This window comes from Stenella coeruleoalba (assembly GCF_951394435.1).
Source record: "Stenella coeruleoalba genome assembly, chromosome: 2".
NCBI classification, from domain to species: domain Eukaryota; kingdom Metazoa; phylum Chordata; class Mammalia; order Artiodactyla; family Delphinidae; genus Stenella; species Stenella coeruleoalba.
In genome coordinates, this window is record NC_137147.1 from 501,401 (window position 1) to 524,275 (window position 22,875).

The following is a 22,875-nucleotide window of genomic DNA, read 5'->3' on the forward strand; positions in this document are numbered from 1 at the left end:
CCGGGCCCCGGGCGGCCTAGACAAGGATCAGCAGGTGTCCCAGGGGCCTGCGTGCTCGGGCTCGCCCCACCGCAGGCCAGGGAGCTGCCCCTCTGGGTGGCCCCGTGGGTCAGGCATTCCTTAGAGTCCAGCCTGGCAGCTGGGAGGCCTGGGGCTCACTGAGGGGCTGCGCCCCCTCCGTGCCCAGCCACCTGCCCGCCTCAGCCCTGCCCAACACCTGGATGCCACTGGGGCCGGACTCTGCCCTCCACGTGGCCGGGTATCGGGCTCCCGGGGACCGCAGGCCTGAGAGGGGCTGCTGGTGGCTGCACACCGGGACGTGGCGGGACGGGGGCTCTTCTCGGCCTGAGGCAGACGTGGTGGCCGACAGCAGGAGGGTGCTCTGTGCCTCAGGCTTGGCCACTACCTTTGCCAAGGTGTGGCCCCTAGAGGGGCTTCTGGGCTGACCTTTCCGGCCTGAACACCTTCTCTCCCTCTCCAAGTTTCAGACCTCCAACTCAAGCCCAGCCTGGCCAAACCCAATTCCTCCTCCCTGCCCGCCTGGCCCTTCAGCCTCCCTGGGGAAGGCCACCGACCAAGCCCCCAACAGCCCCGGCTGCTCTGGCCACACCCCCTCAGCCCCAGCAGCGGCACCCCTCAATCTGCCCCCCGCCTGCATCCCGCAGCCCTCCCCAGCCCTCCCTCTCGCCGCTCTGCCCCGGCCTGCCTGCTGGCCAGACACTTTGCCCCTGCAGGTGCCATGCCCTCTCCTGGGCCACGCTCTCCCGGTGCCCACCTTCCCTTTCCCGGCAAGACACCCCCCTACCTCGCCCCCCCCCCCCCCGCCTCGCTCAGCCCCAGGCTCCCCGACGCTTGTACCCAGAGCCTGGGCTGCCCCACCCCCTCCCCAGACTGCCGAGAGCCAGGAGCCCTGGGCACAGGCAGGAAGGGTCCCGCAGCCAGAGCCCGCCCGCCCTCCCTCCCTCTCGGCCCAAGCCCAGGTGCCCAGAGGCTGGAAGCCCACGCCAGAAGGGGAGGTGGCCCCTTGGCCCAGGCAGGACTCAAGACTTAGAAGGACACAAAGCAGGCCACGTGGCAAGTGGAGCGGATGGGGCGCAGACGCGTAAAATAGCTGTAAGAGGCTCCAAACACACGGACTTTTGGAAAAGGACCTAATTGTCTGTAGTCACTTTAAAGCGGAGTAAAGATGTGCTTCCAAAACTTGGGTCTGGCGCCCTCCAGGAGCGAAAGCCCCGCCCAGCATCTGCCCTCCAGGAGCGAAAGCCCCGCCCCGCCCAGCATCGGGCAGCGGCCCAAACCCCAGGCTCGGGGCACACCCTCCTGCCAGCTCACACCCAGCGCCACCCCAGCGGGGCCACAGCGCCCACGACCTGCGTGTGTGCAGGGGGATTCCGAGCTGGGTCTCTGGGCCGTGGTTTCCGGGTAAGGATGTGTGCAGATGAATCCCAGCTGTCACCCCTCCCACGTGGCAAGCCAGGCGAAGGCAGAGAAGACACCTTGCCACAAACACGCACAGGCTCTCTCTCACACACACACACAGACATGTACAACACCCACACACATGTGCACACATGCACCTGTGCGCATACGTGTTTGCGTGCGCACACGTGTGCACAGACGTGTGCCGACGCACAGGTACTCGCCCGCGCACATCCACACATGTACACACACACACGCCCTGCACCAGAGCCCAGGGACACAGGGGCAGGAGCCACAGCAGGCAGCCTGGGCTCGGGCGCCAGGCAGACCTGGGCCCATGTCCCCGCTCACGTCCTCACTGGCCCAGCTTGTGCCAGGCTCGCCCTGGGGGCCGGGACCCCTGGCGAGTGGGCGGCCCGGTGGGAGAGCGTGGCGGCACGAGGCCAGGCTGGCGACTCTGCCTCTGGGACACAGCGCCCCCCCCCGCCCCCCCCGCCGAGATCCACACGTGGGCGCTCCTGCCTGGGTTGTGGTGCAGCCTCCTGGACGGCCCCTGTTCCCCAGCCACGTCTCCTCGCGCCGCACTGCCTCACCCTCCCCGCCGGGCAGAGGGCCCCCCCCCGCCAGCCCCCCTGCCAGCACCGCCCCTCCCACTCCCCAGCTCTCAGCACAACGTCGCCATGTCCAGTCGGCCCCAGAGCCCCCCCTACCCCGGTCCCAAACCCGGTGCCACCTTTGGGTGTGGCTCCTGGGGGGTCACCTGGCTCCTGCTTATGTGTTTGTGGGCGGGCCAGCCCTGGAATGGAGACCCCAGGCTCCAGCGTGGGGCCAGTGACCATCGAGTGACAAATGTGGGAATGGACACAAGGACACACAGGGCAGGCCAGGGTGCTCCGGGAGCACGTGGCAGGGAGAGGGTGGGGACGGGGCGGGCGTGGACGATCTCGGAAAGCCAGGCAGGTGGGGAGAGGCTGTGGCCCCCAGGAGGCCTAGTGGCCGGGGGTACCTATCCCTGCACCCGGGGATGCCCGAGGCATGCGGGAGGGAGAGGGAAGGTCGGGGTTCGCCCCTGAACACCTGGCGGCGTCGGAGAAGGGGGTTTGTTCGGCACCAGGCTCGGGCTGCCTCTGAGGTGCCCAGGAGCTGATGACGCGCGAGGCTAGGGACAGCACGGTGACAGACACCATTTGCATCACGTGAGCAGAGGTGGAAACCAAGGCTGTGCGTATGGACAGGACCTCCAGGGAGGGGTCACGTACACCCAGAGCCCAGGCCAAGTGGGAAAGCTGCAGGGGCCGCCAGGCACGCGCCAAGAGGCCCGGGAGCCTGGAGCTGCCATCCTAGGGAGAAGCTGTGGGGGGGCGGGGGGCACGGCGTGTGCAGTGGCCATCCGGGCGGTGGCGTGGGGACTGAGGCCGTGGCGTGCCGGTGAGGAACTCCCTAGCAGGGGCTCCACAGAAGAGTATGGGGTGAAGGGGGCTGGCAGGACAGCAAGGCAAGAGGATGGGCGTCCTGAGCAAGGGGCAGGTGGGCTGGAGGGGGGAGGTGTTGGGAGGGGGTGGCATTCCCACACCTACTCTACAGCTACGTGACCTCCCTGAGCCTCAGTTTCCCCGTGTGGTGGAGACATGGCCACGCTGCCCAGAACAGCCTGAGGCAGAAACGCAGGTGCACCCAGGCCAGGGCCAGCCCAGCATGGAGGGCTGAGGATCCCCCCTCCCTCCACCCTGCTCAGGGCTCCACACTGATCGTCCCAGAAACTAGGAATTGGACCCCAAACTCACACTGCGCACCCTGCCCACCCCCTGGGGAGAGAAGCGGGCAGGGTGAGGGCCTGGTGCAGGGCACAGAGCTGGCGGGCGGGGAAGGAGCAAGCACGCTGGGCCCCCAGCGCTCACAGGCTCCCGTCAAGTGCCGCCTCCTACGAGAGGCCCTCCCAGCCACCCCGGGAAGGGCAGGGCCATCGACAAGCCGCACAGTCACAGCAGGGCACACACAACTCCCCGCCAGGGCTCAGGGCCCGATGTGGTGACCCCTGTGGATCTCTCACCAATGGACAGACGACAGAGGTCATGTCACGTGACACCATCACGGAGCCACCGGCCACATCAAGACCCCCGCATTGGCCACCCCAGGAGGCCGAGGGGGGGCGACCTGCGGCCTCTGCTTGCTTTATGTGGCCTGAGAACAGTCTTTACACTTTACGTGCTCAAAAAAAAAAAAAAAAAAAAAAAAACCCTCCTTCAGGACAGGTGAAAATGATATGAAATTGACATATCAACAGACACAAAGCTTGACTGGCGCGCCCGTTTGTCTCCCCAACAATAGCAAAGCTGCGTGGCTGTGATGGAGGCGTGTGGCCCGCAAGGCCTCAGATATATACCCAGCCCTTTACAGGAAGCATTCACCCAGCCCTGCACAGACCCACCGACTTCCAAGGCAAGAAGCAAAGACAAAAAGGGAGACTGCCCTAGATCAAAGATACTGAAAAGACCGAACGAGCAAGGGCGGGTCCTGCTGCGTCTGGAGTCAGGCAAATTAGAGGACGTTTGGGGGAAGTCAGGGTGTCTGGACATGGACAGGCCTTCATTTGCTGCCCAAGTGGACATGCACATGGTTGGGACCCCCGGCTGCAGCCCAAACCCCATGCATCCCAGGGAGTGAGTGGGCGGCAGCAGCCAGGGCGGCGCATGGAACAGGGGAGGGGTCTCACCCTGCACCCAAGTGGGCCGCTTGGCTGGACCGGGCAGTGCAGCCCACCTAGGACACCCCCTGAGAGTCCCACAGTGGGAGCATGGAGCTTGGAGGGCTTGGGGACAGGGACGCAGGTGCTACGCTGAGGAGGGGTCAGGGCTGCAGGGAACCCGACTCAATCACCCCACGAGGGTGGGGAACCCCTGTGGGCCCTACAGGGTCAAGTCCCCCGCCCCCTCCCCTCCTCATTCCTAGGAGCCGGACCCATGCACCCCGTGGAAGCCAAGGTTGGCTCAACTCAAACTCAGGGCCAGAGAGAAATTGCCGAGTGCCCGGTGTCCCGGCTCTTAAGGCCCTGCCAGCTTCTCGAGCCTGAGAAAGGCCCCCAGCCCCCAGCCCAGGGCACCAGCCTTCCACTGGACAGCTCTGATGGTCAGAGCTGACCCCGTGGCCCCCTGATTCACGGCCCTGTTGGGGCCCCCGGACAAGGATGTGGACGGGTCTGCTTTCGGGCACCTTCCCAAGGTGGGCCCCGACACCTTCAGAATCCGGTAGCACCTTCCCATCAGAAACGGTCCAATACGCAGAGGCAGGGACCCTCACCCACGAGTGCCCCGCTGTGGGTCCAGGGCGGCCTCCTCCCCAGGGGCCCCGCCCCAGCCCAGGTGCCCACACTCACCTGCAGCATGAGCTCACACTCATCTCGCCCCACGAAGATGAGCTCTCGGGGGAGCCGGTGGCGAGTGCCGCTGCCGCTCACCAGGAACCAGGAGGTGGCGCTCATCTTGGCACCGGCGAGGCCTGTCCGGCCCTGGGGGGTGAGGGGTCATCAGAGCAGGGCTCCCCTGCCTGGGCCCGGGCCCCTGGACACCCCAAAGACCAGCACAGATCCTGCCCCGATGAGGTTCAAGCACCTTCACGGCACCACCGCAGTGGCCGCTTCCAGAAATGCTGGGCTCCAGGCCAGCCCCTCACCGAGTGTGCCTGCCCCCTGTGGACCCCTCCCAGGCTAAGGTCGCCCGGTCCTCCCTTACGCTCTAGGTCCACACATAGCCTCTTCTCTCTCTCTCTGGGTGCCAGAGATTGGGTGCATGGGGTGCTAGCCACACTGCCTGCGTGTGGACCCACGTGTGTCCCCGTGACCTGCAGGAGCTGCTCCCAGGTGGGACTCAGCGTGGCCCTTCAGGGTCCCCACAGGCTAGGCCCACACCCAGGACACAGACTCTGAACCAGAGCCTCTGCCTCCCCTGCTGGAGACTCTGGGGTGGGCCCAGGCAGGGGGCAAGGAGGAGATGGCTGGAGACCGGAGCCCTGAGCCATCAATACGCCTGCCACTGAGAGGGGGTTGAACGTCCCTTGGCAGTCACTGTGACTGCCCTGCAGACGCCCCCAGGCCAGGACAGTACCAGGTGGTCAGGGCAGCAGGCAGTCCCTCCAGTGCCCAGGAGGGAGGTGGTGCTTTGGTGCCTGAGATCCTGGGGGCTGATATGGTCAGGACGGACAGGGGAGTATCAGCGTGCCTGAGGGGCACAGTGGGGACAGCCTGAGTGACGACAAGGGCCGATGTCACCCGAGACCAGACCCTGGGGCAGCCTGAGGCCCCACGCAGCCAGTGTGCACGTGCTCTCACACAGATGCCAATTGCCCAGAGCCGTGTCTCAGGGGCACAGGTACCAGAATGTGCAGACACACCTGCGCCCCACACATGTGCACACAGCTTACACACACACCCGGAGCACCGCCTACAAGTGCCCTGGCCACTCTCCCGTGGGAGCTCACACACGCGTGCGCGCACACACACACAGTGGGCAAAACGTGTCCTGAGCACTGCCATGCGCCAGGTGGTGTCCTGGGCTCTGAGAGACACACACTGTCCCTGCATCACGGGGCTTCCCTCCAGCCAGGGAGGTGGGCAGCAAGAAGGGAAACCGCTTGTGAGAAGGTGCGAGTGACACAGAGAGAAATAGGGGTGGGGACAGCAGCGCAGCCGCGAGGGGTCCATCTACGGAGGGTGGTCAGGGAAGGCTCAACTGGGAGCGGGCGGATGCAGGCATGTGAACATCTGGGGGCCGTGCTCCAGGCAGAGGGAACAGGCAGGGCCAAGACGCTGGGCCGCGTGCTCCCGGGAGTTCTGTGGCTTGTCCGGGAGCGAAGGGGGAGGCCCTGGAGGGCCCAGGACATGCTGCATCCCTAAGTGCAGAATGCAAATGCAGTAGGCCTGTTCCAAAATTATGAAGGATTTCAAAACAGCGAGAGCAGAATGCTAAACCCAGTGCAGGGTCTGAGTGCGGGGCCCATGCAAGAGCATGTGTCACACACCCGTGAGGCCAGCCCTGGAGGTCCTGGGTCCATGATCTGACTCACAGTGTGCAGAACAGATGGCAGGTCAAGCAGGAGGCTGGTTAAGCCATGAGACAATAACGAGGGAGAGAGAAGATGGTGCTGGCACCTGGCGGGAGCAGAGGACCTAGGGAGCATCCCCAGGCCCCATCCCTGCGACACCCACACCCAGAGCCTAGCCTGAGGCTCCTACGAGCCAGGTCTCAAACCAGGCCCCACCCATCGGTGAAGGCCCAAGTGACCATGTAACCCACGGCAAACCCTCATGTCACCTCGGGCAAGCAAGTGGGAAGATGTCGAAAAATCCACCCAGAACACAGCCCCAGCCGGCCAGAGCCCCTCATCCCGGGACCCCTGCCCTTCCTCAGGGTCCAGCCAGAGGGGCAAAGCTCTGGAAGCCGAAGGGGCGGGGACTCCCGAGCCCCTGCAGCCTACGGAGGCCTCAGCAGCACAGCCGGAGGAGATGACAGAGCTCTCTCCAGGAGAGTCCCCACCCAGCCCCCAGCCCAGCCCAGCTCCCACACTCTGCCGTCACCTGCCACCAGGTCGTGACGGGCAGTTGGCAAGGGAACCCCACCCAGAGGAGGCCACAGCCTCTGCTTATGGCAAAGGGAGGCCAAACCCCCAGAGCCGGGTTATGCGGCTGTGGCGGAGCCAGGCCGCCCCTGCTGCTGCCAGCCCATCTCGAAAAGGCCCAGGCCTGGAGTCGTGGACGCTCCCAAGCTGCCTGCGGCCGGTTCAGGGCTAGGCTGGCCATCGTTGCTAGGAGGGAGAATACTAAACACCCCAAACTTGTCCCCCCAGAAGGACCACCCGCCTGGAGGGGAGGGGAGGAGGTGGAGTCGCCCAGGGGCAGGGGCCGGGAGGGGCAGAGAGCGGCGGCGGGCGGCTGGAAAGCGCAGACTGAACGGAGGCCGGGACAGCGGAGAGGCGGCGGCGGCAAAGGGAAATGAGGAGAGAGGAAGGTGGAGAAAGACGGAGGGAGGGACCGCGGGAGGGGAGACCAGGCCGGGAGGAGGCCAGGCGGGAGCGCCGGGCCCGCAGGGGGAGGGAGCGACGCCTTCTCCTGAATCAGCGCTCGCCGGGGGCGGCCAGGGCCCAGCCGGTGCCTGGGCGGGGACCCCGGCGCCCGGGCCAGCGCCCCCCTCTCCAGGCCGCGTAGACGCGCGCCCGGCGGTCCCTCCCGGCCTGACGCAGACCTGGGCCGCCTCCGCGGGGGCGAAGACCGACCTGGCCAGGTGCGCCGGCAGCCCCCACCCCCGCGCCTTTGTCCGGCCCACCGGGCTCCGCTCGCCCGCCCCCTGCCCGCTGCCCGCGCGGCCCCGTCGGCGCGCAGGTGCGGGAGCAGGGAGGCCCGGCCGCCGCGGGCGCAGAGCGGCGCGTCTTACCTGCAGCTCGGTCCCGACTCGGCCCCGGCTCGGCCCCGGCCCTCCCGCCCGGCCGGCCGAGCGCTGGGCGGGGCCGCCGCCTAGGACATGCCCGGCGCGGCCCGCACGCTCGCGGCAGCCCGGCGAGCCCACGGGCAGAGCGGCGGCCCGGCCTCGCGCGGCGGGTCCCTGACGTCTGCGGGCGCCCCGCCCCGCCCATGCCAGGCCCCGCCCCCGCCCCGCCCCCCGGAAATCCAGGTTAGGGCGGGCCCGGAGCGCCAGGTGAGCGCGGCTCCCGCCCCCGGCGGCTCAACGGGCCCCGCCCCCGCGCCCACCCCCCCGACCCCCTCCGACCGGGCCCAGCCCCCTCCCCCACTCGCCCCCACAAGTCTGTCCCCAGACCCCTCCCCTCACGGTCTTCGTACCGCCTCGGCTTGGGGACCCGCCCCTGCGTGCCGGGGGCAACCCGGTGGCCGCAGCAGCCCCGCGTCTTGGCTCTGAGCCCGCGGTTAACGCTTAACCAAGCTCCGGGAACCCGAAACTCGAACCGCACCGCTGGGCCCTAACCTTTGGCCCCGCCCGCCCAAATGAGGGGTGGAGGGCGAAGGAGGTGTGGTGAGCCCCAGAGGCCCGCGCCCGCCCTCTCGTGCTCCACGCGCCCCAACCCCGGGATTTCGGCCGGGCTGGGTGAGGTGGGTCGTGGGCGTCGACGCAGTCCTACCCTCTGCTGACTGCGGGCCGGGCCCTGCCCGAGGGCGGGGCGTGGGTCGCGGAGTGAGTTCTCACGCGCTGCTCGCTCCGCGCTGGGCGCTACAATAGAGGTATCCGGTGTCCCGAGAGCGAGAGGGGGAAAGGGCTTAACGCTGCGGGCAGGGGCGCTGTGGGAGACGCCTAGGTGGGGGTTTGCCCTGCAGGCATTCCTGCTTTACTGGTGGGGACTGGCCTTGACCGAGGGAGGAGGTGCGCAGCGAAGCCAGGGAAGTCCTGGGAGCTGGGGTTGAGGAGGCGTGTGCCGGGGAGTCTGGGCTTTGTGGCCTGGGCGGCTGGCGCTTCTGAGCGTTCACGGTGCCCTACACCGGGAGCACCAACCCATGGTCACCAGCCCCCGACAGAGCCAGGCCTGGGGGTTGGAGTGCGGAGGGGGTCCAGCACCCTCGAGTACAGAGGGGAGCCCCATACCCACTACATAGGTGGAAACCCACCTACAGAGGGAAGAGCTATGAGGGTGCAGGGAGTGTGCCGGACGGTGGGCGGCGCCACCTGTGCGGGACGCACCGGAAGAACCTGAGTTGGGAGCGCGGACTGCTAGGGGTTGGGGTAGTGGGGGGAGGGGCAGGCCAGGGGAGGGACCTGTAGCCAGGTGATCAAGGAGCTTGGACTTCGTCCCAAGGACAACGTGGCGCCCAAGGAGCGTTTGCTGCTGGCTGAGACCTGCTCACATGAGGCTTTCAGAGAGCTCCAGGTGCCAAAGGGCATGGAAGGAAAAAGAACAGGAGTGGGGGGTGGGGAATGGTCAGGTGTCCAATCCTAGTCCTGGAATGGAAGAGGTGGGGGCAGAGAAGTGGGCTGGGCCTTCCCGGTTTGCCCCCCAGACCCACCTTCCTCCGTCCCCATGGCCTGCGCTCTGGGCCGCATCGGTGGCCCCATCCCCCACTCTCCCCTGGCTTCCGGGTGAGTTTGGAAGCCAGCCCAGAGGTTGGGGAATTTCCCCAGCTCCCTCCCGGCTGGGCACAGACCTCTCCTCTCCCTGAGGTCCTCTCCCTGAGGTCCTCTCCCTGAGGCCCCAGTCCCTACCCTGAGGCCCTTTCTACCCTCTTAGGGCTCTGAGGCCAGCCCCTACCCGGGTCTTCACCACCCTGTTGGTTTCGCCTACCCCTTGCCTGCACCTTGGTAAATGGACCTTTTATAAAAGTCCTTTTCTCTCTTTGCACCTTTCTGCTGCCAGGACGCTGACTTCCTCCAAGTCAAGGAAGAGAGAGGAGGCAAAGACGGCACCCAGTGGTCACCTGGACCCCCTACTGTCACTGGGAAACAGGTGAACAGGCCAGGAGAGCAGGTGTGCAGGGGTCAGCTGTTGAGAGTTTGATGCGGAACGATGGAGAGACCTGGGGACACTCAGGTGAGCTGTTCGGGACAGAGCTAGGGGCAGCTGGAGGCCTCATCAGGTGTGGGTGATACTTGGAGCCAGAGGGAGGGTAGAAAGAACAAGGTAGACTAGCCAGGAATCCACAGTGAGGACTGGAAAGGAAACCCAAGGAGGGGTGAGGCCACAGTCTCCCCAAGGTTGCATTGAATGCAACCTGTAAGAGTAGCTACAGGATTTTTTTTTTTTTATAACTATGTGAACCTATCCTGAAATCCATGAGGAAAATAAAGGTGCAAGAATAATTAGCCTGCAAGTACTTGAACAGACATGTCTCCAAAGAAGATAACCAAGTGGTCAACAAGCACGTGGAAAGATGCTCAACATCATTAGTCATTAAAGAGATGCCAGTCCAAACCACAGTGAGGCGCCACTTCACACCTGTTAGCATGACGACTATCAAAAAATAATAATAATAATCAGTGTTGGTGAGAATGTCGTGAAGAACTGAACCCGATGCATTGTTGGTGGGAATGTAAAATGGTGCAGCCTCCATGGCAAACAGTACGGCAGTTCCTCAAAAAATTAAAAATAGAACTACCATACAATCCAGCCATTCCACTTCCGAATATATGCCCAAAAGAATTGAAAGCAGGGACTCGAATAGATATTCGTACACCTGTGTTCATAGCAACGTTTTTTACAATAGCCAAAAGGCGGCTGCACCCCAAATGTCCTTCAGTGGATAAATGGATAAGCGAAATGTGGTCCATCCTTACAATGGAATATTATTCAGCCTTAAACAGGAAAGAACATGGATGAGCCTTCAGGACATTGTGCCAAGTGAATTAAGCCAGTCTCAAAAAGCAAATTCTTTATGATTCCACTTCTACGAGGTCCCTAGAGTAATGCAGTTCTTAGAGATAGAAAGGATGTTGGTTGCCAGGGGCTAGGGGATGGGGAGTGAGTGTTTAATGGAGACAGTTTCAGATTTAGGAAGATGAGAAAAAGTTCAGGGGACTTCCCTGGTGGCGCAGTGGTTAAGAATCCGCCCGCCAATGCAGGGGACACGGGTTCGAGCCCTGGTCTGGGAAGATCCCACATGCCACGGAGCAGCTAAGCCCGTGTACCACAACTACTGAGCCTGAGCTCTAGAGCCCGCGATCCACAACCACTGAGCCTGCGTGCCACAGCTACTGAAGCCCACGCGCCTAGAGCCCATGCTCCACAACAAGAGAAGCCTCTGCAGTAGGAAGCCCGCGCATGACGACAAAAAGTAGCCCCTGCTCACCACAACTAGAGAAAGCCTGCGTGCAGCAACAAAGAGCCAACGCAGCCAAAAATAAATAAATAAGTAAAAAATAAATAAATTTATTTAAAAAAATAGTTCAGGAAGTGGGTGGTGATGATGGTTGTATGATGACATGAATGTACTTAGTGCCACTGAACTGTACCTTTAAAAATGTTTGCAATGGTAAATTTTAGGACTTCCGTGGTGGCGCAGTGGTTGAGAATCCGCCCGCCAATTCAGGGGACACAGGTTCAAGCCCTGGTCCGGGAAGATCCCACATGTGTGGAGCAACTAAGCCCGCGTGCCACAACTACTGAAGCCCGCGTGCCACAACTGAAGCCCGTGCGCCTAGAGCCCATGCTCCACAACAAGAGAAGCCACCGCAATGAGAGAAGCCCACACACCACAACAAAGAGTAGCCCCCGCTCGCCACAACTAGAGAAAGCCTGCACGCAGCAACAAAGATCCAACGCAACCAAACATAAATAAATAAACATTAAAAAAAGAAAGCTCACATTTCTTGATAAAAGGTAAATTTTATGTTTTTTATGCGTTTTACCACAATTTTATAGATTATTTTTATTTATTTATTTTTGGCTGCACTGGGCTTTCGTTGCTGCACATGGGCTTCTCGTTGGCATGGCTTCTCTTGTTGCGGAGCACAGGCTCCGGACGCGCAGGCCTAGCAGCCATGGCTCATGGGCCCAGCTGCTCTGCGGCATGTGGGATCTTCCCGGACCAGGGATCGAACCCGTGTCCCCTGCATTGGCAGGCGGATCTTAACCACTGCACCACCAGGGAAGCCCCCACAATTTTAAAAAGTAAAGAAAAAAACCAAAAACAATAGCCTGGGCTTCCCTGGTGGCGCAGTGGTTGAGCGTCCACCTGCCGATGCAGGGGGACGCGGGTTCGTGCCCTGGTCCAGGAAGATCCCACATGCCGCGGAGCGGCTGGGCCCGTGAGCCATGGCCGCTGAGCCTGCGCGTCCGGAGCCTGTGCTCCGCAACGGGAGAGGCCACAACAGTGAGAAGCCCGCGTATCACAAAAAAAAAAAAACAACAAAAAAACCCCAAAAACAATAGCCTGTATAATTCTAAAAAAGAAGGCGCCAGTCCTGCCAGAGGGTAGAATCTGTCACAGAGCCGACCAGAACATTCTGTTATAGGTGGTTGACTGAACACACAGATCAGAGGTCCGTGTGATCATTTAGCATACTATTATTTGGCATTTAAAATCTGCGAGGAAAAGGGCGTTCTTTCATAAAGGGTGTTGGGACAGCTGAGCAGCCATCGGAAGGAAACATGACATTGGACTCCTATCTCACTCCAAAGTAAATTCCACATGGACCAGAAATACAAATGCCAACAACAAACCCACAAAAGCATTTGAAGAAAACACAGGAGACTGGAGACAGTTTAATAGTCTCACCATGAGGAAAGCTTTTCCCAGCATGATAGAAGCAGAGGTCATAAAAAATTTTTTGATAAATTTAAGTAAATTACAACTTGCAACATTTTGCATAGATATAACCTTTTAAGTCCTAGGATGTGCCGCAAACTGGGAAAAGCTTGTTGCTAACTCATACCTCAACGGAAGGGCCAACTCCCCAGCAGAGCGGGCCTGTGAATTAGTAAGGATGGGGGCCGAGCGTCTCACTGGAAGCTGGGCAAGCAGCCCAGACGCATGCAGAAGGAAACCCACATGGCTGTTAGCTGAAAGATGCTTAACTTCACCCATGAGCAGAGAAATGCAACTGCACGTGGCCTTCAAACTTTGGAGGTTTCGAAGAGGGACGGGCGGGAGTGGTGGGGAGACGGGAGCTAGGGTGTGAGTCTGAGGTTGGAGGTGGGGCGACAGTGCCCATCGCCTTACAAAAGCCCTCGTCCAGCCAGCCTGTCTGCTTCCCAGGATCTGTCCTGCAGGAATACTCGCGCATGTGCACCAGGCCTAGTCGAGATTCTCATCGCTGCTTTGCACCTAAAGCAGAGCTAGGAACGGCTCGGCCTCGGTCCGTCCAAGGGCACCGCTGAGGGACGCCAGATGCCGTGCAGCCGTGGGCACCACTCGGTGGCTCCCCGGGGGGCACAGCACCAGCTCCTCAGTGTTCTCAGAGAACCCGCAGCCCGCTCTCCCTCCTCTGCACTGTCTGGTCGCGGGGTGGCCCCTGCACGCGGGAACTGGGGTTGGGGAGACCTCATTTCCACCCTTGGCCCGAATTTTTTAAACGAGGAAGCTGTGTTAACAATGACAAGATTTGCTGTTTTCTGTAGGGAATAGTCAGGAGGGGGCAGGGTCCCTGTGCAGAAAGAGGCGAGGGAGCGGAGCGGCCAGCATATCCTGGGGACACGTGGCTCCAGGGCTGGGCGGGGCGGGGCACCGAGTTGGTGCTGCAGACCCCCTGGGGGGTGGGAGTGGAGCCAGGGGATGCAGAGAGAAGATAAAAGCAGGCCTCCCATCCCCCTCCCATCCGGTCCCCAGCCCTAGGGCCTTGCTGCCCTTTGAAGCCACTGGACTCGGCGGCCTGGCCCACGTTCCTCTGGCCTCCTCCTCAACCCCGTACCCCGCTCGCCAGGACTTCGCCGAGGTTCTCTGGTTGAACTCACATAACCTGAGCATCTGCCAGCCTAGTGGCCCTGTCCTCTGTGGTCGAGAACCGTGGAACGCCGGCTGTCCCTTTGCCTTTGGATTTTTGCATTTAGTCCCTAGTTTCACGTGTATTTGCTGCTAGTGGGAGAAAGAAACCTCAGTGCTGACACAGAGGTGATGGGCCCAGCCCCTGCACCTTCCCAGAGTCAGGCGCAGGGCCCGTTCTTCCCATCCCGATTGTCTGTCCGGCCTTGCTGACCAGACACCAAGGTCAGCTGCAGCCAGGAGCTGGGCCTTCCTGAGGGGCCGGCTTCCCACTTGTGTGTCTGCTGCATGGCTGCCCAGGCCTGTTGGAGCTGCCCGGCCCAGGACACGACAGGGATCGCCTGCAGGCCTGGGCCCTGCCACACCGGGGAGAGTCCTGCGGGGCTGGTCTGGGCCAGGCAGCTGGGGCAGGGTCCCGCTCAGAGGGGGGAGGCAGGTGGCCCAGCGGAGGTGGGAGGACCCCTGGCCACTGTCCCTGTCCTCTGGGCTCAGCCTCAGGGCTGAGGTAATTATCCTAATTATCCGCGAATGGCAGGGGGGCAGTCCTAAAGCCTGGGCCGCACTTGTCCATGTTTCATTATTCGGCCCAGCTGAGCCCCGCAGCTGAAGGGTCAGGCTCCAGGCCAGGGGATGGGGGGCACAAGTCCTGCTGGGGCCTGGCATGGGAGCAGCGGGTGCTGGACTGTGGCAGGACAGTCGTTGGCCCCTGCACCCCTAAACCTGAGGGCAGGTGGGAGGGGCTGCCAGGCTATATCCCCATAACCCCTGAGCCTCCCTCTTGAAGGACACAGTGTCAGCCTGCACCCCACGCAGAAGTCACCCCTCAAAGGGAACCCAAGGGTGGGCAGGGCAGTGGCCACGCCCCACACACCCCGCCGGCTTCATGCCCCCATTCTCTCCCTCCTCCATTCATGCCCCCTCCCCTAGGTATGCCCCCTCCCCCATTTGCTCCCCTCCCCCCATTCGTGCCCCCCTTGCCCCCCTCCCCTATTCACATCCTGGCCACGTGCTGTGAGCATTGTGCTCCTCTGCTGTGGGTGTCCTCTCTCGCGCCCTCAGGCTGGAGGGCAGAGTCCATCTCTGCTCCGGGTCCAGGCTCTTATACTCCCCCCGCACACACACACCCCCATAACCCTGCAGCTCCCGTGACGGACAAGGCGGGTGAAGAAGGGCTGCAGGAGTCACCTCCTCCCGACTCGGGGTGACCCTTTCTCAGGGATCCCCCAGGGAACAAGGAGTAGCTTTGCTCACATCTGCAGCACCGCCTCAGCCCTCCTTCCACCACGGCAATCCTGAGGGCACCCACTCCAAAGCCTCCCGCCCTGTTCCTTCCAACAGAACCAGGTGCTTTCAGCCATCGGTGCAGAGCTCTTGATCTCAGGGAAGATGCGCCAGACGCAAAGCTGGGTGTGGGCACAGGCCCAGTTTTTGCCCAAGTGAGGTGACTTCTGCTGTCGGCCAGGGAGTGGAGAAGGGTGCTTCTGGGAATGCTGTTCCTCCCATTGAAGAGATGAGGTGAGGTAAGACACTGTGAGACACAGTGAGCCATCTGCTCACCGCCTTTGCTGGCTGAGGTGTGATGCTCGGAGCTGCAGCAGCCATGATACGAGCAAGAGGAGAAGACCAGGACCTGGGCAGCAAAGCCGGTCCAGATCCCGGCCTTTGCTGCTGAACCGGACCCAGAATAAACACCTCATGCTTATTAAGTCAGACAGACAAGAAGCCCTCATTGTCTCTTAAGCTACTTTGGGTTGAATGCTGTGTTCATTGCAGCCCAGCCATCTGTGTAGCATAACATGTTCAGGTCGGCTTTCTCCAAACTGTTCTTGGAATATTAGTAATCACTACATCTATGAAAGAAAAGGCCATTTTGGTGATATTTTTTTTTTTTTAATAAAAATGTGGTACCCATCCCCCCACCAAGCATGACCACCTGGAAACCACCGATGAGGTCCCTTCTCTCTAGGGATGGTGACATTGGACATAGGCTCCGTTAGCCCTCCTCCAGGATGAAGCATGTGCCAGAGACCTGGAGAACCCCGCTGGGGCTGAGCTTTTGAGAATCTGGGTGTCGTCCATTCCATCAGCCCACACACCTCAGGCCGTGCTGAGGAGCACATGCTAGGACGGAAGGCAAAGAGCACATCGACATCTGCAAGACGTGCTGTTCCTCCAGAGCCCTTGACCTCGAAGTAGGAGCATCACTGTTAGATGTTAGACGCGAGTTGGATGTGAGTGGAGGCACCGTGAACATGTTGGAGGAACGGGGCGCGGCATCCCTTCCCCTCCCTTCCTATTGCGACAGACTCGTCTGGCAATTTTCTGTCAGATGTTAATTCTTGCAAATGCCCTGTGCCACCCACCGCTGGTGAGCGGTGGCACTGGTGACAATGGTGACCACTGCCAGTGTAGTAGCAGAGGTGACCCTCTCGAAGCTCTTCTCCCAACGGGGTGGTGGTGCTGCCATCGTATCGGCCACCCTTCCCAGGGCTGAGACCTGCCTGTGGATCTCCGAGTGTTACCTCAGGAAGCGGCAGAAGAAATCAGGCTCCCGACAGGTCAGGATGCTCGAGGGGGCGGCACTCGGACAGCCTGGTGGCCGTCCTCGTGGCCACTGGGCTTCTCCTCCCGCATCTGAAGTGGGGCAGTGAAAACTGCCACTAGAACCCCAGGCCACTGAGGGTCACTGGAGGAAGACAGTGGCTGGAGGTGAGGTCTCCCCGTTGGAAGGTGAATGGTAACATCCACGGGTGATCTGTTGAACGGCTAATAAGAATGGATTCGGTGTACAACCCTCCAACGTGGGGCCACGTGCACATGCGTGTGGCAGCCTGCGGGGCTGCCGAGGTAACGCCATGGTGCCTCTGTCGTCAGTGAGACTGCATCTTCTGTGACAGCCCTAACCGAGGGCTTCTTAATATGTTGAAATGCCCCTTCTTATTAAGCAAATGCCTTTTTTTTTTTTTTTTTTTTTTTTTTTTTTTTTTTTTTTTTTTTTGCGGTATGCGGGCCTCTCACTGTTGTGGCCTCTCCCGCTGCGGAGCACAGGCTCCGGACACGCAGGCTCAGCGGCCATGGCTCACGGGCCCAGCCGCTCCGCGGGATGTGGGATCTTCCCGGACCGGGGCACGAACCCATGTCCCCTGCATCGGCAGGCGGACTCTCAATCACTGCGCCACCAGGGAAGCCCGCAAATGCCTTTTTATTTTGATGCACAGAATGGAATTTTTTGCTTCATGTCTCAGATTTATATTATTTTTTTAACTCTCGACATTTACTTCCTTTGTGTATTGTAAGTCACGTACATGTGCTCTTTGTACAGTTGTAAAATTTTAATAAAAATCAACATATTTTTTGAACTGCATTACATCAGCATTTATAGACGTCGTTACGCACAACCTACCTTGGAGTCCCATGTGCGCACTGGCCGGCGCCTGGCATCTGCTCTGTCCCCTGGCAGCGCCCACGGCCCTGTCCGCTTGTTGCTCCAAGCCAGGTACCTTGCTTTACAATTTCAGCCCATATCATGATGCCCATCAATGTTTGTTGCACCCCAAACACATAACGCTGTGCAGACTCGTTTCTCCTAGTTCCAGGGCTCAAGCAGAAAGTATTAAAACGCAGCAAGATCTTATGGTCTCAAACCGGACCCAGATCAAATAAGCAGAAACCAGAATTCTTCCAAGTAAAGATAAGTGGTTGCAGCCTCCCTGAGGCAGGAAAGGCCAGACGAACGAACTCCCAGGTATCAGAACAAGACTCTGCATGTGGCTAGCACGCTGCTTCCCTTTGTGGTACATAAGCGGCTTTCAGACTGTTCTGGAATGGAACTCGGGCTGAGTTAGGTGTAAGATTCCCATGCAGAAACCACTCGCCTGGGGAATCACATGGGCTTAAGATTCTTGTGCTCTCTCAGGTGAAGTTTCATGAGCAGGAAAAGAAAAGATAAATAAATACTCTATCTTGATATGTTTCCTTTCTTAATATAGTTCTTACTTAAATAAATGCAACTTGATTTCTCTTATTACTGTTATAAAATTTAAAACACACAGGGACTTCCCTGGTGGTCCAGTGGTTAAGACTCCGTGCTCCCAATGTTGGGGGCGGGGCATGGTTCGATCCCTGGTCGGGGAACTAAGATCCTGCATGCCACATGGCGCGGCCACACACACGCACACACACACACACACACACGCAATTTTGATAATTTCTTACGTCAAGTAAATCAAGTAGATTATTTTCACCACGTACCAAGCAAGTCCATAGCACTCATTATAGTTTATAAGACCACTTAATGTTTAATCGTGCTTCCAGATATGACAGATAGCAAACATCAGACAAAACCTTGTACCAAAAGCAACTTTAAAAGCCATATTTAAAAATACATAGCTGGGGGGACTTCCCTGGTGACGCAGTGGTTAAGAATCAGCCTGCCAATTCAGGGGACACGGGTTCGAGCCCCGGTCCGGGAAGATCCCACATGCCGCGGAGCAACTAAGCCCGTGCGCCACAACTACTGAGCCCGTGCACCTAGAGCCCGTGCTCCGCAACAAAGAGAAGCCACCGCGATGAGAAGCCCGCGCACCGCATCGAAGAGCAGCCCCCACTCGCCACAACTAGAGAAAGCCCGCGCGCAGCAGAGAAGAGCCAACGCAGCCAAAAACAGATAAATTAATTAATTGATTTTAAAAAATACACAGATGGGGACTTCCCTGGTGGCCCGGGGGTTAAGACTCCATGCTCCCAATGCAGGGGGACAGGGTTCGACCCTGGTCAGGGAACTAGATCCCGCGTGCTGCAACTAAGACCTGGCGCAGCCAAATAAATACATAAACATTAAAAACCAAACAGCTGTTTGAAGGCATCGGCGAGCAACCGAGGCGGCCGGGACTTGAGGGGCTGGAGACCCTGACCGAGGGAATCACCTTGAGACGAGCTGTCGTTCTCGGCCGCTCTCCTCCGTGGGGAAGCTTGCTGATTTGTGGGTGATGCTGAGACTGGAGGCCAAGGAGAATGTGGCAGCGCAGCCACGGCCCGGGGCAAGGGCCTGGAACCACTGAGCGTCGAGGGGAGCTGGGAGGCCCCGTTCCAGGGGCAAGGTGTGGGAGCCTGGCCGGGAAGTGGAGACAGATGAGAAGGTTTTATTTATTTATTTATTTTTGGCTGCGTCGGGTCTTCGTTGCGGTCCGCGGGCTTTCTCTAGTTATGGCGAGCGGGGGCTACTCTTCGTTGCGGTGCTCGGGCTTCTCATTGTCGTGGCTTCTCTTGTTGCGGAGCACGGGCTCTAGGTGCATGGGCTTCAGTATTTGCAGCATGCGGGCTCAGTAGTTGTGGCTCGCGGGCTCTAGAGCGCAAGCTCAGTAGTTGTGGCGCACGGGCTTATTTGCTCCGCGTCATGTGGGATCTTCCTGGACCGGGGCTTGAACCCATGTCCCCTGAATCGGCAGGCAGATTCTTAACCACTGCGCCACCAGGGAAGCCCCAGAAGGTTTTAAACGTGTGCTCTTTTCCAAGTTGGGAGAAGGTGGCAGAACCGGACTTTGAGACACCTCCGCACGCAGTGGAGGGACCTGGGGAGATGGTCCCTCTGTCTCTTCCGAGTGACCAGATCCCCAACCAAGACCCTAGTCTCAAAGCCAACCCACTTCTCCTTTTCAGTAGCAGGTGCTCGTGGAGAAGGGGCTCTGCTTTGCAGGGGCAGGCCCTGGACTAGCCTGCGGGGAGGGGGCAGGGGGCCGGCACGCGGACAGGTAGTGTCCTGCCACCCCGAGAGGCCCTGGGGTCACCGCGGGCAGGAGAGGGCAGGGGAGTCACGAGGCGGCCGGGAAGCTCTCTGCTAAGCTGGTGGCTGCTGTGTTCCTGCAGAACTCCTCGGGGCCAGAGGACCTGAGCCCAGGACCCTGAAACCGGTCCAAGCTCAGCTGCGCCTGCCAGGGTGTCAAGTACATGAGACCCCCCCCCCCAATCCCCAGTCTGCTACCTGCCCCTCGCCACACCTGGGGAAGAGCACGGGCCAGCGGAAGCGGGAAGGTGTTGGTCCACAGGGAGCGGGGGAGGAGAGGATGGAGGCCGCTGGGACGAGGTGGCAGGGTTGCGCTCAGCCCCATGTCCTTTTCGGGGATGGGAAGGGCAGCGAAGGGCGTCCGTGCAGAGAGTGCAGGTGTCGGAAGAGGGAGCCCAGACTCGGTAGGAGGGGCCCTGGGGCCTGGGGTGGAGAGAGTCAGCACTGGCCCCAGGCGGGAGGGAGGGACCCCTCAAGGACTGAGCACTACCCTGTGCCGGTCCCTGGAGGCCTGGCCTTGCCTTGTCCCTGAGAGCAGCGCACACCACCTCCACTTACAGGTGGGCCAGCCAGGAAGTCTCTGTGACCCTGACGGGTGACAGCATGGGTGACACGCCCAGCAGAGGGGCTGGCCTGTCTCCTCCATGCCCCGCCCCGGGGTGGGGGGCAGGCTCTGGGCTCCCCCTCCTCGGCCCCCAGACCTACAAGTTGGGGTCTCACAGTTACACCCCAGGCTGAGAGGAGCCATCAGCTAAAAGACCCCTGGCTCCAGGTGGGCAGGAACCGGCCATCAAGGCCTCCTGTGATGAGCGGGGAGGGCCGCCCGGGAGCTGGTGGGGGCAGCTGGTTTGTCCTGCAGGAACCCAGGCCGGGCGGTGACAGCTGGGGGCTGAGCGGGGCTGCAGGAAGAGCAGACCTCTGCTCGCTCGCCTTCAGAGAACAGACAGCCTGAGCGCTGACTCTATTCCATTCCACAGGGAAAGGCGGGACCCCTCCCCCGCAGCTGAGGACAGATGGTACAAAAAGATAGCCCCCCCACTTCTGAATATAGATGGAGGTGGAGGATTAGCATAAGCAATGAAAAAGAAGAGTGAAGAGCCCCCTCTTGTTGAGGAGGATATGCCTGAACACCAGACAATCTAAGAGGCTCTAGTAAAAACTACTGGAGTGAATAAAATAATCTGGTGAACAGTCAGGAAGAGAAGAATATAGAATAATCCATCACTTTTTCTATTCCGATAATGAGCCTCTAGAAATGAGGAATGTATTCCATTCCCTACAGTGACAAAACAAACAAACGCACAACCTTACGAAGTCCACTAAGGAGGGCACAGTGTCTATATGAAGAAAGCTATGAAATCTTACGACATAAAGCAAGACCTGAACAAAAGGAAGGAGTACATGCAGAGCCCAAGAAGGTCCTTTCAATGGCTAAAATAATCTTAAAATTTGTATGTAAGAATAAATGCCCAATAACAGGCAAGAAAAGACTGAAAAAGAGCAAGGGAGGGTCTGCCATCCCAAATATGAGGCCAACCTCTAAAGCTACTAATCCGATTAAATGCGGTATTGATCTAGGAATAAATAAATAGACCCATGCACCAGAATAGAAATGCTAGGAATAGTCACTATTTTCCAGCAGAATGTCATTCATGACAGAAGAGGAAGGTAAACTCAGTGGGAAAGGGTGGGTTATCTACTAACCATGTGCTGGCACAACAGATAACCATCGGTAAGAAAAATTTACATAGTGTGTCAACGTTAGAGCCAGATTGATCAAGTAATAAATGCAGAGGCCAAAAGAGCTGGAAAACCACATATGTGATCAGCACACATGCAATCTAGTGTCAAGAAGAACATTTTACCTCAATCCAGGTACCCGAAAGCTATATGAGAAAGGTAGATATATTTGACTTTGTAGGAATATTAAATTTTGTGTGGAAAAAGAAGCCATAAACAAACAATATAAAAATGATAAATTTGGAAAAATACATATTTATAAAGCAGACGACGGACAAATGATGAATACCTATAATAGACTGAAGGCTGTTGGAAATTGACAAGAAAAAGATTTTTAGGAACCAGTAGAAAGATGGACAAAGGATATAAATAAGCAATTCACAGAAGAGCAACTCATTGACAATCTGTTGAGAAACAGGAGGAGACGTTCAAAGTCACGAGCCATCAGGGAAATGCCAATTAAAGCACCAGTGACACAGAGCTCCACCCTCAGGCTGCCAGACACTGAAAACGGGCCTAGTGGTCCTGGGAGTGTAAGGGATCAGGGACCCTTGTATGCTGATGGCAGAAATGAGAATCATTACAACACCTTGGAAAGCAGTCTGAAAACTGCAGATACGATTAAAAAGACAAGTGGACATCAATCCCCTGATGGAGAATTTCTGCCATAAAAATAAAACCTCCATTGCAGGAAACATACGTTCACAGCTATCCAGTGCAGCACTCTTTGTCGTGGCACAAGAAAAAAGCTACGGTAAAGGAAGTGAATGCCGATATAGGTAAATGGTTGTCATTATTAATGCTCTCAACAGTTACGTACTGAGCTATGTGCCTGACACTGTTAAGATAGCATGGCAACAAACAAGTCCAAACTCTAGCCCCTATGGAAGTTTATTCTTGTAAAGGAGACAGAAGACAAGCAAATATATATACTTAAAATGTTAGGTAGTGGAAAGTACCTAAGACCACAGATAATTCCGGAGATAAAAGGAAGTTAAGAAACAGTTGCATCTAAGATAACATCTAAAAGAATTAAATACTTAGGAATAAACCTAACCTACTTGGTGAAAGCCATGTATGCTGAAAACGACAAAGCACTGCTGAAAGAAATTAAAGAAGAACAAAATAAATGGGAAGACATCCCGTGTTCATGGACAGGAAGACTCAACATTGTTAAGATGTCAACACTGCCCAAAGGGATCTACAGATTCAGCACAACCTCTGTGAAAAGTCCAACGGCCTTTTCCCGTAGAAGTAGAAAAGCCAATTCTCAAATTTATATGGGATTGCAAGGGGCCTCAAATAGCCAAAACAGTCTTGAAAAAGAATAAAGTTGGAGGACCCACACTTCCTGATTTTGAAACTTACCACAAAGCTACAGTAATTAAAACAGTATGGTACTGGCATAGGACAGATATATACACCAATGGAAGAGTACAGAGAGCCGAGAAACAAACCCTCACATATATGGTCAAGTGATTGTTCGCAAAGGTGTCCAGACCCTTTAACTGGGGGAAAGGACAGTCTT

The 22,875-nt window shown here is 58.5% G+C and overlaps 1 protein-coding gene and 1 long non-coding RNA gene across 5 annotated transcripts in view; one reads left to right on the forward strand and one right to left on the reverse strand.

The window, feature by feature from the left end:
- CEP170B (centrosomal protein 170B) overlaps nucleotides 1–8,594 on the reverse strand; it is a 26,248-nt gene extending 17,654 nt beyond the window's left edge. Inside the window, exons 1-2 of one of the 3 annotated variants that reach the window (XM_079907963.1) lie at nucleotides 8,542–8,594; nucleotides 4,793–4,924 (exon numbers count right to left, since the gene is read on the reverse strand). In XM_079907963.1, coding sequence (XP_079764089.1) covers nucleotides 4,793–4,897 — 105 coding nt within the window. In that variant the 5' untranslated portion in view covers nucleotides 4,898–4,924; nucleotides 8,542–8,594. Of the gene's footprint in view, nucleotides 1–4,792; nucleotides 4,925–7,841; nucleotides 8,015–8,541 lie in introns of those variants that run through there. The other 2 variants (XM_079907965.1, XM_079907966.1) reach the window with 2 other exon arrangements.
- LOC307179153 lies at nucleotides 8,048–11,733 on the forward strand. 2 transcript variants are annotated; one of them, XR_013825328.1, is made up of 3 exons: nucleotides 8,048–8,102; nucleotides 9,766–9,939; nucleotides 11,389–11,733. It is a non-coding gene; the product is annotated as an uncharacterized lncRNA (long non-coding RNA). The 2 variants fall into 2 exon arrangements; XR_013825329.1 differs by lacking the exon at nucleotides 8,048–8,102 and adding an exon at nucleotides 9,171–9,282.
- The last annotated feature ends 11,142 nt before the right edge of the window (nucleotides 11,734–22,875 follow it).